This window comes from Thunnus maccoyii, chromosome 3 (assembly GCF_910596095.1).
Source record: "Thunnus maccoyii chromosome 3, fThuMac1.1, whole genome shotgun sequence".
Lineage (NCBI taxonomy): Eukaryota > Metazoa > Chordata > Actinopteri > Scombriformes > Scombridae > Thunnus > Thunnus maccoyii.
The window spans coordinates 18,859,397-18,878,883 of NC_056535.1; the positions used below are offsets into that span (position 1 = coordinate 18,859,397).

At 37.3% G+C, this 19,487-nt stretch overlaps 2 protein-coding genes across 2 annotated transcripts; one reads left to right on the plus strand and one right to left on the minus strand.

Annotated features, from left to right (window-relative positions):
• Window positions 1–2,803: 2,803 nt before the first annotated feature.
• LOC121894173 (green-sensitive opsin-like) lies at window positions 2,804–4,986 on the minus strand. The gene is made up of 5 exons (XM_042406586.1): window positions 4,505–4,986; window positions 4,207–4,375; window positions 3,840–4,005; window positions 3,488–3,727; window positions 2,804–3,381 (listed from the first exon to the last, which is right to left on the minus strand). The coding sequence occupies exons 1-5, from the start codon at window positions 4,887–4,889 to the stop codon at window positions 3,286–3,288; spliced, it is 1,056 nt and encodes a 351-aa protein (XP_042262520.1). The 5' UTR covers window positions 4,890–4,986; the 3' UTR covers window positions 2,804–3,285.
• Window positions 4,987–13,140: 8,154 nt separating this feature from the next.
• LOC121894176 (green-sensitive opsin-like) lies at window positions 13,141–16,850 on the plus strand. The gene is made up of 5 exons (XM_042406593.1): window positions 13,141–13,525; window positions 13,670–13,838; window positions 15,165–15,330; window positions 15,768–16,007; window positions 16,689–16,850. The coding sequence occupies exons 1-5, from the start codon at window positions 13,141–13,143 to the stop codon at window positions 16,791–16,793; spliced, it is 1,065 nt and encodes a 354-aa protein (XP_042262527.1). The 3' UTR covers window positions 16,794–16,850.
• Window positions 16,851–19,487: the final 2,637 nt, after the last annotated feature.

A 19,487-nucleotide genomic window follows, 5' to 3' on the forward strand; every position in this document is an offset into this window, starting at 1 on the left:
ATATACTCAAGTAGCCTAATGTGTTTAAATACAATTTAAATATATGCTTCTTTAAAGCCTACCTCAATTAATTTTCTGCATGCAGGGGGAAATATTGTATTTCCAGTCAGTTACATTTATTTGACAGCTGTAGTTTGCGATTACTTTTTCATAAAAATAATGTGATAATATATTATGTATTGTTATAGATTAGTGCCCAATAGGAAGGTAAATAAGTAACTCAAATGCTGCCACCATGTTAATGCATCATATAGTAATAATAATCCAATAATATGATATTTATAACTATATAACACTGAGGGGGATTATTCAAAATTTTGTTGATAGTACTTATGAACTGCAGGACTATTACTTTTATTAAAGTACTTTTACATGTGGTATTAGTACTTTTACATTAATAAAGCATCTGAGTACTTCCTCCACTACTGCATATAAGTTTTTTGGCAGGCACTGTGTGATTACTTGTTGAAAAAAGGACTTGATCCATGTTTCTGTTACCCCTGTATTTTCCGATAAAGATACAATACTAATTTCCCAACCTCCTCTTTTCCTCCCTTGTAGATTTTGTATTGGTACAGTAGGTGCCAGTAAGTATATTTACTACCTACCCTATATTGCAGGCTGTAATCAAAATTTCTAATTAATGATCAAGATCAAGAGATTTATTGCCATTTATCACAGGTACAGAACAGTACAGGTACATTGGAATTCTTGTGCATAACTCATTGAGTCAGATTTAAAAAACAGGCAAAGAAAGTCAGTTAAAAGCGCAGCATAAAAAATAAACAAATAATAGATACACTGTATATAAAAATACACAATATGAATAAATACACACTATCCACACTATATAAAAATACACACTATGAATTGTTGCACAATAATTGCACCATGAACTGAATTTTTGCACAAAACAAAACAACCTAATGGACTAAGGACTGGGGAAAAAACTCTGCATGACAGAGACCCGCAGAGTGAAAGGGGGTGAGATAGGTGAATACTACATCCCAGTCCATAAAGTGTGAGAGTGTTGTGAGGTGTTAAGTGTCCATGGTGTGAATAGTGAACAGTGGCTGTAAAAAAGCTGTTGTAGAAGTGTGCCTGTGAGTGGTGATGCTCTCTGGCCTGTGGTGTCTCAGGTTGTATCCTGTGTTATTCCACCTGAACACAGAGTGAGCTGGGTGGTGTTGATCACTAAGGATGCTCCATGTGTCCATGGAAGGGAGGTCAGAGCCCATGATTCTCTCTGCAGTTTTCATGACTTGAAGAGATTTCCTCTCAGTGATGCTGTTGGTAAGAACGCTCTCAATGAGTCCTCTGCAGGCCTGGGTGAGGGGCTATGCCAGCCTTCTTTAGCAGCCTGATGAAATAAAGCAGCAAGAATGTTTGTAATGCTATTATAAACAATTATAAAAAAAGGCTTTTATTAACGTTCTTAAGCAATCAATAAACTGTTAACAAGTTTCTTATAAGTGCTTATAGATGTCTTATAACTTAACAATAAACATGTTTGTGATGCTATTATAAGCACTTCTGTCTTATTAACACATAATAATGTTAATAAGCATCTTTATAAGGACTCATAAGGGCATATTATCTATTAACTAACACTTGTGTTACCAGCTGCTGCTGTGCTTTCTTCACTGTTGTCAGAGTGTTTTTGGCCCAGCTCAGGTTTTTTGACCTGTGATGGCCCACAAACTTGTGACTGTCAACCTGCTCCACCTCAGGTCTGTTTTTAAGGAAATCCAAAATCCAGTTACAGGTGGGTGTTGCAACTCCAAGGTCTGCCAACTTCACACTAAGTAATGATTGTTAATAAATCACCATATTTTAATGTAAGTCCATATTTTAATGCTTGGTTGACAGGGGTATTTCAAAACCCCACTGATTTCTAAATGACCTTCAGTTTGCTTGGTTTAAAGATAAAAATACATTTAAAGCTTATTTGTTGTGATTCTGAAAATAAAGGTAATGTATATGGGACTTCCTACACATGAAAAGCTGCTGTTCAGTTTTGACCTTTCATTGTTCACTTGTACACACTGTCAGATATTAAAAGGGCACCATGAGGGAAGGACATTGAGTAATGTGTTGCTTTGAGTCTGAAATATGTGCAAACTCACTCCTCTTACTCGATCTACTGTCCTCCTGTAACTATACGAAACACTACACACAATCCAGCACATCAATCCACAGTTGTCACCTCTATGGCTTTCACATTCTCCTATCTTTATTATATTTTTCTCTCCCTACTGTCCCTATTTTATATTAATACCAACATTCAAATCCAATCAGTGAATTTAATGTAAGCTCATTTAATCTTTTATCTATTTTTAGAATAATAAAGCCTCTGCATCCAATATGCTCACTTTCCTGTGTCTTTGTTAAACACCAATAAGACATGCAACACCCTTGTGTTGTAATCCCCGTTAAGTGGATTAACCTGATCTAGCTTTACCACACACCTTTTCGTCTCAGTGTGACTTGACGCCGTCATAATCAGGTAACCCTGATGACATGATCCTAAGGTGCCTTGCGTGGGCTTTATACCATCTGTAGACAGGATGAGGAGGAATGTATCAGCACCATTTTAGGGAGCATTTGGTCAGCCAGATAAGCTCCAAACAACATGAGAAACATAAGCTTCTCTGAGTTTCATTAAATACCTTAAAAGCTGCTGATGCCTTTTTTCATGGCACGATGTTTGAAAAGAACTGGATATAACAAAACATTTTCATGCATACATTTATTTATCTATGCTGTTTTTATATGTACAATGTTGACAATTCATGATGACCAACTCAGCAAATGACACAAATAGAGTTTTACATTGTATGTAGTTGCTCATTTTGAAAACACAGTATAAAATGTTTCCCCACTGATGTACAAAAAAACATCTTTAGGAGGTACTGTGGGATTCAAACTATATGTTCTTTCAGGATGATGGGTAGATTCAATGGTGCCAAATAACTCAAACATTTCAGGGATAGCTTTGCTTCTGACGGTAGAGAGAGTCAAAGTGAGCATCCACATACCTGTATTCTCAAATCTTACATTATTTGCATTGATTTCAAATTCACATTCGACATGACAAAAACTTTCCAGCATCCGTCAAGTAAAAGGTGAGAAAAATTCAGTTCATGAGTTGGTTCCTGGAGCTGTTCATCACCGGTCAAGTGGTTCAGACATCCCTGAACTTCACTCAGTCCACATTGAGGATTATTCCAGATCAAAGAGACAGAAGAAAGGAAAATGTCCAGGTATAAGAAAATGTCTCCATATTTACGCAGTGGACACTTCTGTCTTGCTGGTAGAAACTGAGGTCTCATCCTCTACCATGCCGCCCATTCCAATAGTGCTCAGCATGCAGTTACGGAACTGGAAAAGAAAGTAAAAAAGATATTGAAATAACATGCACGTAATAATCACCATGGTGGGTACAAACACTTAAAAATGAGAAGATAAGAACTTTATATGAACTAACCTGTTTGTTCATCAGCACATAGATGACAGTATTATACACAGCTGAGCTCTTTGCAAAGAAGGCGGGGATTCCAGCTGTCATGGCGGTGAAGGCAGCTCCCTTGTTCATGAAGATCCAGCCAGCGAAAGTGGCATATGGTGACCAGGCTACCAGGAAGCCAATGACCATCAAGATGCACATACGTGTCACTTCCCTCTCGGCCTTCTGGGTGGATTCTGACTCCTGCTGCTGGGCTGCTGCCTAAAGTGTTTAAGATACCAAAACATCATCAGAATTCACAGCACAGACAATTTGGCATTTATTTCAGTTTTAGCTATAATTGAAATATCACATGAGTTTAAACTTTACTTACAGCTTTGACTGTCAGCACAAGGCTGCCATAAGTGAAGAAGATCAGGAAGACGGGAATGAAGAAGTGGATGACAAACATGTAAATGACGTATGATTCATTGTTGAAGCCAGGGGCCAGAGTGTAGTAGTCTGGTCCGCAGGAGCACTGCATGCCCTCAGGAAGGTACCTGTGTGAGATTTAAGAGGAGGAAATCATGTAGAAATGTATTAATGTTTTCTTATATTAGCCATTTACCTACTGCATCTACAGTATCTACCAAACTCATGACTACATGGGAGATAAAATATTTGCTTTGCTGTCATTTTAACGAGCCTTAAATATTTAAAGACATGTTTAACTGAAATGACAAATGAAAATGAAGATTTACCTGGACCAGCCAAACAGTGGGGGAGCAGCACAAGCCAAAGCCATTACCCAAGTGAAACCGACTCCAGCTCCTGCGTGAGCTCCAGTGAACTTGAAGCTTCCCATGGGTTTGCAGACAACAATGTATCTCTCAACAGCCAACACTACCAGAGACCAGAGAGCAACTTGACCTGTGAGGAAATTAAAGAGAAGAAACAAAAACATTTGGTTATGATTGTTGTAAGTAAACTGCAAAATATGGAAAACAGTAAGTATTTTTTCCGTGTCAAAAACAATACAATGTTAACAGTGTCACAAACCTCCCACAGTGGCCATGAATCCCTCAATGGCACAGCCCAATGGTCCGAAAATGAAGTAGCCGTTGAGAGCAGTTACGAAGGTGGTGGTGAATCCGAAGGCGCACATAATCAGTCCAGCGACAGCCAGGTTGACCAGGATAAAGTTGAGAGGTTGCTGGAGCTTCTTGTTCTGCATTGTGACCAACAATGTCAGACCGTTGATGGGAGTTCCAGTGCAGATCAAGAAGAACATGTAGGCAGCTAGAAGCTTGAACACGATGGGATCTGCCAGATAGTACTGTGGGTATTCAAAAGGACTTCTAACAACCCCGGTCTTGTTGGACATGGGGATGTAGAAGTTCTTTCCCTCTGTGCCATTAGGCTCGAGTCCTCCCTCCCATGCCATTTGTGATAATTTGTTGTTCTGTCGAGCTTCTTCACCAAAAGAACTCAGTAGTGCGGATTGTCATGATGGTTACAGCTGTGGAGTGTGATTTTTATACCTCACTACTAAATCTCTCATCAAATCGCCAAAATGGGATTACAGGATTGTGAGGTAGTACATGTGTTGAAAGAGGTCAGTAATTAATCCTAAGTAATTTAAAGTAATACTCCCACTTTCCAGATCCGGAGGAATTCTCTTAATCCTTATTAAATGATAGACATTAAGTTCAGTCAACAGGTCTTACCAACACTAACCTTACTCAAAACATGCAAATGTTTATTTTAAGTTCATTTTAAGTATATTATAAGCTACTTTGAGAACATGAATGTATATGATGATGTGTTTGTTTGAAATATGGACAAATGAGAGGGCAATAGATACAGTATTGTATGAATGCATTCTTCAAATATAGACTATCCTAATTTTCCTCACTTCCTCGCCTTGATTACTTAAATACATTAGGTTGAATATTTACATAGTTATGCTTTAAGGCCAGACCAGCAATATAACATTTTAAAAGCCAGTGTCCTTTTCCATATGGAGAGACAGTAGGTGTCATCATCCTAATTGGATTAACCTCACTGTCTCCCTTGCAGTTGCCTGACTGTGATGTAGCAAAAGCTTACTGTCACAGGTTGGAAAGAACTATGTGATTAACACTTGAGTAATTGGATATCTTCTTTAAGCCAAAGCAACACTACCAGAGTCCAAGGAAGTTGACTGTAAGATAATGTATCCTGTGTAGTTGAACAAGGGTCATTGTCCCAGTCAAAGAAAGACAGTGTAATAATAATAATGATAATGATTGAACCAACCAAACCAAGTGATTAAATGATTATACTTGTTCGGCCACATTGGTGGTGGTAGACTGGAGATGCAATACCATCATTATAATACCTGTGTAAATACTGTTAACTACTATCTGACTAACTGTTTCTGTTGTGGCGTTATGTGAATATGTGAACTGAAATATTCATCATAAAAAATGTCGGTTTTACTGATGATGAGCCAATTTTGAATTTACTGCAAGACAAATCTACATGTACATTCATACTGTATTCAGTCATACCTTCAGTTTATGTTACAGAGAGGCTGACTTCTGCTAATACTGGCTAATAGACGTCCACACTATGACTGATAGAAATGCAACATAATGCAGAATTTACACTCAAGTAACTTCAATTCACTTCAGGATGTGAGAAATGTGTGAAGATATGCACCATGTTAAGATGACTACATGGAAGGAATCAATTCATTTCTTCTTTTATTTCTATTTAATTTTCTTAATAAATCTGTATCTGGATTTGTCAACAGCACATGAATAAATGTGTGGTCTAAAAGAAATGTTTGATAATTAAACTGATGACTTTGGCAAAAAGTTATCAGATAAGACTGTTCAGCCTCAGCACACTGAATGTGTCACAGTTGGCACCCGCATTACCTGCCTTATCACGAAACAAATTAAGCGGAGGACTTAGTACACCATCCGGTGTTAAGGTCATTAACAAATTTCTACTTGCCTTACCCATCCTGAAACAGGTCACCATTTACAGCATAAGAAACTGTGATTAAGTTAAGCTGCGGATGAGTCCACACATCCAAACAAGCTCTTACTGTCCATCCACCTAATGATGCTAACACTATCGAGGAACAGAACTTCTACATTCAAGATTGGTAGATCTCTACATGTTTGGCCTGATCTGCACAAGATCCACCAACAGTGGTCTACCATTGTTCTGGACCAAGAAACTACAGCAACCTCTCTGCTACATCCTGATCTGTGGTTGGACAGATGATGAGCTGTTTTGGATTCACCATCCTACTCAATGAACTGCCTGTACTACCGAGGGATTTGTGGCCACACTTGGAGGTAAAGTGCAAAGGAAAATATCAGAGACGGCCTTTGTATATTTGGAGATTCTCATTTCCAAAATCACAGGTGATCCAGTATGGGTCAGTATTGTTATAATGGGATTATACCATGTTGTGTTATTGTTATTTATCATATATTGTTGAGAATACTGGATCAAAACAACCCCTTGTCTTAGGTGATTTTCTACCCATCTACCCATGAATGCATCTGAGTTATGAGTGTGCAGCTTTTCCATTTTTTTTAAAATGTCTGCCTACAGTCCAGCACTTCAACAGAATAGCTGTATGTTTTCTCTCAATTTTTCATTGCCACAGTATAATGACCCACACTGGGTCCATTTTTGACCCAGTGACTTTTAGTATGGTTGAAATGATCTTTGCATGTTGATCCATACTGCTGAGAAAAGTCCTTTAATGTATTATGACCATGTTTTTATGAGAGACATTAGTTGTCTCCACTGTATCCTGATATTACATTCAGTGATGGTGAAACAAGAAAATACAGTAGAAAAAAAAAATCTGTTGAGATAAATTAGTTAATCTGTTTTGAGGATCAGTTGTAGATTGGCCAAAGTAAACAGTGACTGTCGAGGAACAGTCAGATAAACATTTTAGGATGCAATGGACTGAGGGATCCATTCTATCTAACAGGGACTAACTAAGCAACTTTTAGTAATTTCATAGAAGAAAAAGCAACTTCACTATATGGCTCTTGCTATGCATCTGTCTGCAAAAAAATATGTTTGTCTGTTAAACTTATGGTACATTACTTACACTAAAGATAAAATACTACACATAATACATGATATTACTACAACTACAACAACTACTATTATTCTGCAACTACTGTTACTACTCATTTTTGTGTCTAGATCTAGATTTTGGAACAATGAAAAGAAGATCTAATAGTTTAATAATTATCTAATAGATAATAACTTAATAGTTTGAGTTTTTTTTTTTTTTTAATTTCAGATGTTGCACCTCTTTCCTGTATCCAAGGTGATGTAGTTGTCTGGGAGATACAGTATATTGTTGTGCGCAAACTAGTGAACCTTCAGGTTCACTGCAGATCAGGCAGGAACTTCATTGTCTTCACCTGGATTGTGTTTCTAGCTTATGCTACCTCCCAACTTTGTGACTGATCCAAGTATAGTACAAAATACTGAGTGACAAACTGAATTTCAGGATAATTTATTTTACAAATGAGCATGCATAATTTAAGTATGTTTCAAAGATTTTTTACAGAGATAGTTTCTATCTACTAGATCTACTTAAAGATCAATCTTGGAACAAAATGTCATACTGTACATCTTTGCCACTGTACAAAGTCACCCACTCAGTACAAAGTCTTTACAGACTAATGTTTTCCCTGTAATAATGTTGGTGCATGGAGAATTAAATATAATCATGACACATGATTACATGGTAGATTTGAAAAAGTTATTTTATTCAATAACATACTATTCCATCTGTACAGTATGTAGCACATACATACATATGTAGTAGTACACACTACATGTACACATGGAGTACATATAGTGAACTTTAATTGTCATTGTTATGTTGATTGTGAAATATTTAGCTGATTCCTTCTTAAAGGTCTTAATTTTCTTAATTTTCTTCACTTACTTGAGCCTGGTGGTAACATCAAAGCTGCAATAAATTTTACATTCTTTTCATGTAGTTTAGGAGAAATTTGCGCATGAGTTACTTCAGTGGATAAAATGTAGATGCACCATTAGGGGGTCAGATTCATGAGTGATTATTGAGTCCTCCTTAGGTCACCCACAGTGCCTTGAACGTCACATTACAACCTTTAATGTCTTCTAAAAGACTTCAGACAGCAGCTGGAGTCACAAAACTCAGAGGGCTGAGAGGAAAGGGACATGAATGTGCATCTTGATGGTCACTGGCTTGCTGTTTGCTTGCACTCCAAACTCCACTTCAACAGGTTGGATCTTCATGAACAAGCAGGCTGCCTTCACTTTCATGACAGCAGAAATCCCTGCCTGTACTATGAAGCAGGATTTGGGGTTAGCGAGGTAACTTCAGGTTTTCAGGGTTACAACGGTGGTTCACATCTTACCAGGGTACAGCGCCATGGTAACTTATGCTGAACCGCTGACCTGCTGCGGAGCAGGTTAACTTCAGAGGATTGGATCAAAACCTGTCAACACCCCAACCACTGACCTGTAACTGGGTAGGAAAACCCAGAGTTGACTGAGCTAGTTGATGACCAGCTTCATAGTAGTGGTTATCTGGATGGCCAGTGTTAGGCTCAGTGAAGCCAGCTAATAAAAAGATATCCTGAGTATGTTGAACTTGCTTCATACTACATAATGTATTGTTCATAGTACATTACATAGTGTGTAATCCTGTTATCTCTGTGCCGATGAACATATAGATTGCTTCTTAAATGAAATTCAGTGTTTGAACGAGGGTTGCAACGATTAGTCAATTAGTCAATTAACAGAAAATTAATTTGCAACAATTTTGATAATCAATCATTTTAGTAATTTTAATTAATTAATTAAGTATACATTTCAAACAGTTGCTGGTTGCAGTTTGTCAAATGTGAGAACTTTTTTGTGTTATACATGAGTGTAAATTGAATATCTTTGGGTTTTGGACTGTTGGGCAGAAAATCAAGACATTTGAAGCAGTCATCTTGGGCTTTAAGATATTATAACAGGTATTTTATGGAAATCATTAATCAGTTAATCAAGAAATAATCAGCAGATTAATTTATTCTGAACATAATCATTAATTACAGTCCTAGTTTGAACCTGCCAGCACTGCTGAATTGACTGACAGGCTAAAAACATGTTAAAGTCCGTGTAAAGGAAAATTTCTTTTTTTTCTTTTTAAGCACATTATATATGTTATAAAATAATTGTTAAAAACATGGTTCGCTTGTAAACTAGTCATTTCAGTTACATTTTTACAGAAACAAATCCAAATTTACCTACAAAATATGTGCAGAATCAAACAGTGGCTCCTAACGTAACTTTATTTTGAAACTATCATCCATGTTGCTTGCCTTACACCTACAAATGATGCCTATTTTAAATTGTGTATTTTGATGACAAACTCAGAACACATATACACAACGTATTGTTGCTTTACATAGACTTTAATGTTTTCTGATGCAGATAGCAGGTAAAAAGCTTATTACAGCGACTCAATGGAAAAGTCTTACAAGCCACATATTATTTTTACTGCTTTAAAAAAAAGTCCAATATGTAAAACATCCAGATCCTAAAAAACCATTAGTAATTTCCAAACACCGTAAGATAGAGAAGGTCAAACATACAGGTCTTTTTGTACAGATGCATTTGAATTCATGTGTATGGTCACATATTTTAAGTAATTGATTGAATATTTTGGAAATGTATTGATATGATGTATGTAATTTTAATATTGGTTTGGTCATTTATTTCCCATTTTTGTGCAGGATGCTTCTTGAGTACTTGGGGAGGCATTTCATCTTAAACATGGCTTCTCATTGTGATCCATTGCTGTCATCCACCTGCATTCACTCATCAATCAGGATTGGGTGACACTCCCTACCAAGTTTATAAAATGTTTGCTTGATGTTTTTAACCCTTTTGTACCCTGATGATTTTGAATAAAGGCTTCTTTAACTTAATCCTAGTGTTTTTGTTCCTGCTCCACGAATGAGTGCCTGAAATTTGTTTTTCCCTCTATTGGATATTATTGTGTGCTATTTATTCTGCTGTTTGAGACAATTAGATATAATTACGCTGGTACACTGACTGCATAATATGATTACAGCATTACTGTAATCCAGTGGTGAACAGTAACTACTGTATGTTACTCAATGGTTATAAAAGTAACTAAGTACATTTTCATTTCATTTTCATTCATTTTAGTTTTAGCAAGAAAAAACATCAGAGCAATGTAATACATTTTACCAGCTGTGGGCCTGTTTTCCGGCAGGTTTCCTGCTCTCCCACAGTAAGGACAAAAGCAATAAAATGGCATAAAAAAAGACAAGTGTTTGCTCCAGTACTCATAAGTGTAGTTTTTATGTACTTGTACATTAAGTATTTCCATTTTATACAAGTTAATGCTACTCCACTAGACAATATTTCAGTATACTTGTTACTCTGCTAAGTTTGAAAATACAAATTACAGTGTATCATGTTGGTTTAATGTGTCAGTAAAGAAAAATAGGCTATAACATAACACTCTGAAATTTAAGTTTATTTTATCATACATACTTCTTGACTTACTTAAAAGGCCCCTCTACACTCAAAAATATGTTTTTGTTGTTGTTCCCACAGCTGGATGTTTGAGCTTCACTGTGCAGAATGATGTCTGACACTAGAATACATTTTTCACATTAATCTGCTGAGAGTGGAAAGTTTTTCTGTGCTCACTGAAAGTCTTATTTTAAGGGGTGGGTCTAGAGCATGATTTGTGACATCACAACCAGTTTGGAGCCAGTCGTGGTCCAGAATTCAACCCACACAACTGTAATGTGAAAACCTGAGGCCTCCAGTGCACAAACACTGAGAATAGACTTTTCAGTGAAGAATCTTCAAAATCTGCATACTCAGAGATTCTGGATTTTTAAGCTATAAACTCACTCTCAGAGAAATAATCTATGAGTTTTATCCTTTTCATATAGCTCAAATTCACAAATCACAAATTTGCCTCAAGGTGCTTCACAATTTTATCTGATTTTATTTGTTTAGACTTGTGCAAAAGATACAAGTTGAAACAATTAAAAAATTGTGATGGAGAGGTGCAAAAATCCCTCAAAGGGGCTTTGATCAGGGCACTGTCTCAACCATTACTCTCATTATCATATTATCATTCAGTTTTGGATGCAGTTCAATAGTTTAACAAACAGTTGAGTGCACATTCAGATATGACTACTCTTTATTAACAGGCGCCTAAACTCATACACTTGTCTCTTAGAAATTATGAATGGAGACAGGGTTGTGCACACACACACACACACACACACACACACACACGCACACACAGACGTCTAGCTAATTGATAGTCATAAACCCTGAAACAGGACTTACCCGATTTCCAAGCATTTGTCATATCTCAGCAGATCGTCCTGCTCTCCAGTGACTGAGCATATATTCAGATTGTTGGTCAATAACTATGTCAAAGCGATCACTGTAGAATACATTTCTTCGCCAATAAGCAGAGGAGAGTCTGTTCAGTTTGATGTCGGTAGGCTATAAAGCAATAAAGCTGCAAGGCTTCTTAGATCATTGGCTGTGTCCCCCCACCTCCCCCTCCCATACCCCCCTGTCTCCTCCATATGCCACACGTCTCAGACGCAAGACGTAGAAGGGAATTGCCGACCCCTGCTAGCTTTTCGAACACCTCCCCTCAGGAAAGAGACTCCAGAGTCTTAAGTGTATCTCGTTCCAGAATCAGCACATATCCTGACGCTGCTCCTACTGACGCACAAGCACCTGTACTGTTGTAGCAGAGCGAGCAGTAGCCAACAAGCACTTTAAAAGTAGATAAGCAGCAGCACAAAGCTCTTTAGGACTTTTTTTTCCCCCCACAAGATGATAAAATGCAGGAAATTATTATATTATGTATCTTTGAATGTATAAATGTGGTAGCCTAACTGTTTTTGCTGTTTTATCTACTTTATCTACTTATTGTGTGTGTTTTTGGTCTGTTTTTAAGAGCTGTACTAAGGCAAACTCCTATCAATGGTAATAAAGTATTGAATTTAAAAAAAAATCACTTATTCTTCCCTATAGTTCTGTAAATAATTAGCAACAAATTAATTTGTCCATTAAACTTATCTTAAAAGGATACTGAACATTTTACAGTTGTTACATTTTAAATTTACTTTCAAAGTAATCATCTTTGTTATTTAAATTAAATATCTGATTTTTCTTTAGAATTAGTTGTTCCTCCCACTATAACACTATAAACAGAGAAAAGTTATTCTCATATTGGAAAGTGGTATATATTATAATACAGTACAACATATTTTCTCCCTATCTTTTATTTCTAACATATAACATTTAGATGTGTTAAACGTTGATCTGAGACATGGAGATAGCGTTAAATGTGACCCATGGGTCAGTGTTCCTCAATAATTTGTTAAAGTCAATTACCAATCAGACTTGAGCTGCCAACTTCCTCATAATCCTCTTGTAATCTAATTTTGCCAATTTGAAGGATGAACTCAGGAAGGTATAAAACAACACCCAGGACAGTATAAGCTGTCTATGTGGGGTGGACTTACACCACTGGTAACTGCAGGGGAACATCACACGGTGTTGGCACTGCTCATCGACAGAAGCTCCAGCTACTAAGGTGACTGAAGATGGCTTGGGAAGGAGGATCAGAGCCTAATGGCACAGAGGGAAAGAACTTCTACATCCCCATGACCAACAGGACTGGGGTTGTTAGAAGTCCTTTTGAATACCCACAGTACTACCTTGGGGATCCAATCCTGTTCAAAATGCTGGCTGCCTACATGTTTTTCCTGATCTGCACTGGCTTCCCCATCAACGCTCTGACTCTGGTGGTCACAGCTCAGAACAAGAAGCTGCGGCAACCTCTCAACTTTATCCTGGTCAACCTGGCTGTGGCTGGACTGATCATGTGCATCTTTGGTTTCACCATCACCTTCGTAACTTCCATCAACGGCTACTTCGTTTTTGGACCCACTGCCTGCGCTGTGGAGGGATTCATGGCCACTCTGGGAGGTATGAACTAGGTTTTAGTTTTTGTGACACTGTTAACATTTTATTGTCTTTGTCATGGAAAACATACTTAATGTTTTTGATATTTTTCGGTTTAGCTGACGACAATCATAACCAGATGTTTTTGTTTCTTTAATTTCCTTACAGGTCAAGTTGCTCTCTGGTCTCTGGTGGTTCTGGCTGTTGAGAGATACATCGTCGTCTGCAAACCCATGGGAAGCTTCAAATTCACTGCAACACACGCAGGAGCTGGAGTTTTTTTCACCTGGGTCATGGCTATGTCTTGTGCTGCCCCTCCACTGGCTGGCTGGTCCAGGTAATTCAAATATATCTTCACCAAACTGAAACTTTGCATGAAACTACGCCCCAAATAGGGCAAAAGAAGAAAAAAATCATAACTTCTCAGAAAAAAGAAACAAAATCTCAGACACTCAAAAGCCTCAGAAATGTATATACTGTAAGTGATTTTTTATTGAGGGCTTAATATTTTAACCACAGACAGTAGGAAAACTTGGGTGTAGCATCGGTGACATCTCTCATGGGTTTTTTTTTTGTCAGAGCAGGGATGAGCAGGAAGGCCAAGCTGACTCTAATGGACTTAGACCGTTACAGCATCAACTTAGACTTTAAACTTTTATGAAAAAAAGAAGACGTTGTACTTTGCAAGAGACATTTAGACTTTTGAATAAAATGCTTTGCAGCTGGGGAGTTTTTGCAGCCACAACCAAGCAGCCAAGAATCTCTGCAAAGGTTTGCATTGGCAAAACTTAGTGAAAAAACTAATCAAATAGAGTCATTTATGGCAGCCAGAGATAGTAATTACCTTTAAGAAACAGATCCGTTTATCTCTCTCTTTCCTTTTGTATGTATGGTGACCATGCAAGAAGTATTCAGATCCCTGAGTAAAAGTAGCAATGCCACAGTGTCTCAGAGTCTCAAAAGTAAAAGTACTCTTTAGGCAGGCAGGTTGGTCTCTATCATTATATATAACAAGTAATGTACAACTACCCCAAAATTGTACTTAAGCAGTGCCTGAATGAATGTATTCCATCACGGCATTGCACACTCTTAGTAATATCACTTCGATATTTCCATTGTGAGAGAAAAGAGGAGCAGCTGAACAACGAACTGCAGCTGTAGCACAGACTAAACAGATGGTAAAGAAATGTCTCTGCTGTCAGCTGAGTGTAATGAGTTCATAACTGAAACCTAGAACAGTCTGACATGAAGAGCTGCAAGCGTTGTCTAAAAGGGATTTTCTCACAGAGGAAAGAAAAAGTGAGGCTTTATCTGAATCTCCCATTCTTGCTTCAGTCCTTCTACAGCTGGTGACACTGGCAGGGCATAGCTAATGTAACAACACAGTTTCTGAGAATAATACTGAATAAAATGGATCAGATCACTTGAGCAAGAAAAGTACATGTTTATTCTAAAATGACTTTTACAGGTATAAATTATTTTAATTAAGTACATGCAGTAGTGTAGATTCATTAGTATCAACCTCTGGACATCAGAGGGTGTCACTTTCTTTTGTCATGCTTCAAATGCACAACAAGTTTCCTTCTCTGCTCTCATTTATTGTACAGTATTGACTGATTGTGTAATAGCTGCTCTCTGCTGACCTGCCTGTATTCTTACACAGGTACATCCCTGAGGGTCTGCAGTGTTCATGTGGACCTGACTACTACACTCTGGCCCCAGGCTTCAACAACGAGTCATATGTCATGTACATGTTCACCTGCCACTTCTGTTTCCCTGTCTTCACCATCTTCTTCACATATGGAAGCCTTGTGCTGACAGTCAAAGCTGTAAGTCTTGTTCTCTTAACTGTACATTACTATAAATAGTATTGTCCTAGTCTATGTAAGGTGCCAGCGCTTTTTTGTTAATCCTCACTTTACCATCCTCTACATAAAGTCACCTGCACATTGCCTTTAATAAATACCTCCCACATTGGCCACTTTTGTTATAATTTTATATAACAGAGTATTTTTTGCTCTTTCTCTGTACTTTAAAGTATCTTTAAAGTGCACAAAATCACTCAATAAATCTGATTTATTGATGTAATTTTTCTTTAATTCTATTATCATTATATGTTAGTTGTTACACTAGTACATCAAAAATCTAAACTCAGGATTACACAATATTATGTCACCTTTCTTAAAAAATATATAGACTGCTGTTGCTGTTGTTGAGTACACATCTTTCTAACCTCCTCCCTGCTCTTCTCTTCAACACATTTCAGGCAGCAGCTCAGCAGCAGGACTCAGAATCCACCCAGAAAGCTGAGAGGGAGGTGACACGTATGTGCGTCCTGATGGTTATTGGATTCTTGGTGGCCTGGACTCCATATGCCAGCTTTGCTGCATGGATCTTCATGAACAAGGGAGCTGCATTCTCAGCTACAGCCATGGCTATCCCTGCTTTCTTTTCAAAGAGCTCAGCATTGTTCAACCCAATCATCTATGTGCTGATGAACAAACAGGTCAGTTTGTTGCTGAGCTGTAGCAACTGTCACTGTAGAAATTGATTCTCCTTTAAGGGAACAAAGGATTTCTATTTATGATATGTCAAGACTTGAAATCTTAATAAGTTGTTAATACATGAACTTTGTCAGACGCTCTGCAGCATTTTTCCAGAAAATTAGAGGTTAAATGGTCCACTGAAGAGCTAGAAAGACAAGTGTCCTGCAAGAGGAGGATAAACACTAGCCACAACCTGGCAACCCAAAAGTTGTTGTTTTTAATGGCTTATTAACCATTAAAGCATATAGTTTAAACTCATAAACCCTTTATAAGTGATGACTTATCAGTAAGTATCCGACAGATGACTGACAGTGACTATAGTCTGAATCTCTGATTTTAATTTATGATTAACAACACACCATACATATGATACAAGACCTGTGACTTCAGACTTGTCAGAAATGTTTCTCTGAAACCACCAGAAGAGGCAAACTTTTCAAATTGGAGCTCATATACTCCATAAACTCAGGACTTTGTTTAGAAACAAAGTTTGAAATTCTGAGGTCCACCTTAATGTATCAATTATACTCTGAAAATTAGTTTGTTTTTATCACAACATGATCTGAACATACACGATTCTTCTTTTGAGATATGTACAATCTTGCTTGGTATCTTACCTCTGTACCTGTTCTCCTTTTCAGTTCCGTAACTGCATGCTCTCCACAGTTGGAATGGGTGGTATGGTTGATGATGAGACCTCAGTATCAGCCAGCAAGACAGAAGTGTCTTCTGTCTCTCAAGGATAAATTCTTCACTACTCCGGACATCCTCCCTCCTGATGTCTACCTGATTCTGAATGGCTGTCTTGAAATGGAAATAAGGAAATGGATACAAGCGAATGATCTTTTTGGCAACAAATGGGCATTAATCAAAGAAAGCATGCCAATGACAGCATTTCAGCATTTCTGTGCAGATTCTTAATTTGTGTGTGTCTGTGATTTAAAAAAAGAAAAAAAAGGACTCAACAACAGCTTCAACCACAGAGTTATTGTTTGGATCTCTCACGAACAGGATCAAGCAAAACATTGTGAAACACAGCCTGAAGTGTTTTCTTGTAACAAATGATGATGATAACTGATGCTTGTGATATGTTTGGATGGGTGAGTGGATGAAAATCACCTTTGTATATTTATGACAGGTTAGCATGTTTGTTGGCCTCTGTCATAATATTCTGTATATATTTTATAAACAAAAAAAGTGTAGAAAAGAGTTATTAAATGCATGCATGAAAAGACTTCTTGGTTGTTGTTTTGTTTTTTTAACAATTCAGTTTATGCTTGGTTTCACTTGGAAACTGTAGAATCAATGCATGAACCAGCATGAACCACTGATCTGTATTTAGCAGTATCAGCTACATTTATTTCTTAAACAGGTTTGCAAAAAAAGCTACATTTTGATGTGACCATTTTTTCACATAATTCCATAAATTGCAGTTTATGCACCCAAATCGTTGACGGTATATAACGATGGCCGAAGAGCAAAACCTCCTATCTGAAAAATGCACTTTTTTGAGAAAACTAAAAAAAACTTGTTTTCTTGCAGAATGCTATTTGTTAATGATACCCAATACATAATATATTATGTGTTAACAATACCGACTAGGTATTAGTGCCTCACAAAGTGCAGATAGGAGGTTTTTCCCCACTTTTCCTGGATCATTTTGCAGATAGGAGCTTTTGCACTTGGTGCAAGTTGGACGAGGTTCTATGAAACGATGCTCTAAATTAAGTTAATAATTAAAATTAAATTAAAAATAAAATTAAGCTTGTTTTCAGGTAAAAAGATTGGCCAGTGTAGTAAATGTAATAGTTACTACATTGTAGTATACTAAGGTCAGAATTCAGCTCAGCCTGGTGCTGATGCAGATAGTTGTTTCCAGTGAACCTGATTGGAGGTTTTCGTCAGGTGACTTTTCTGTCACAACGAAGGGCGGGATTATCTTGCAGACAGACTGAATATGAGCAGCCTTCCTTGTTCTCATCATCTAAAGTGAAATCAACCAATCAGAAAATTCTGCAGATAGGAGGTTTGCAAGCCAAAGCATCTCCATCGCCCCCTGGTGGATGGCTGTAGTATAGATCATAAATCTCACCCCCTCCATGTTAGCGGAGGGGACATGAGTCAAACTAAAAAATCAAAGTACAAGTCGTACAAATTTTTCCCAAAGATGGTTCCTGTCATCTATGTATGTCTGTCATGATTGACAGTTGTGACAGCCGCTCTCAAACCTTCGTCAGACAGGCAGGATGGCTCAGGGGGCGTGTTCTACTCTACTGTGCAGACTCTGGCTCCAAATGATGTCAGCTCCCGAAAAGGTAATATTGTGGATTCACTTTTGCATAGAGGTAGGAGGTGGATGCAATACATCCATGGTGGAGACCGTCCATCTTTGTGAAGTCAGAGACTCAAACCTAAAAAAGAGACATGCTCTACTTTACAAAATATCCTCATAAACATTAGATAACCTTATAAAAAGTACAATGACTTTAATAAGCAGGAGCACTTTAGAATGATGGCTATGGGGCGCAGACCCAGTTAGATAACAGTTAGATAACATGACGGCAAAAGTGTGCCTTCTCAAGAGCTTAAAAGAGTAATATGGTAGTATGGCAGTATGATATGGACAAAATCTTCTATATAGATATATAGATATAGTGAATGATTTTCAATGAAGCATTTTCTAGAAAATTAATTGCCAAATTTTTAATAACCAGACAGGAATGTCTGTTTTCTGTTGATCAAACTCCATTATATTGATGCAGAAATCACATAAGAATATATTATATAAAAATGGCCCACAATGGCATAATACACCCAGAGATGTTAAAGACAAAGCTGGCAACATCTTAGATGGTTGATACATTTATATTGCATCACAAAAATATATCATCATGTTGCCCACCCCTATGTGGTATTTTCTTATTTATTGCTTTCAGGGTATCCAGATGTACAAAACTATCCAAAGACAAATATATACGGAAAAAAATGCTGTTATAATTTCTCAGAGTCAAAGGTGACTTCTTCAGATGTCTTGTTTTGTCCAAATAACAGTCCAAAACAGAGATGTTCAGTTTACTATCACATATGACAAAAGAAAGCATTTAATCATCATATCTGAGAAGCTGAAAGCAGCAAATGTTTAGTAATTTTCCCTAAAAAATGACTAAAATGATAATCAATTATCAAAATAGGTGCCCATTAATATTCTGTGTATCAACTAATTGATCAATTGACTAATCATTGCAACTCTAACAAGAACAATACGTCCCAAACTTAAAAGCTGTCAACCCTGTATAGTGGTACAACAGTATATTCAGGGAATAATTTCCCCTACTACTAAAAGTTGGCTGGGTATATGGAGACTGTATCAATACAAAAAATACAGCACATTATGAGGCAAATGTCCACTTTATATGAAGAGCTAAACATTAAATAGATTC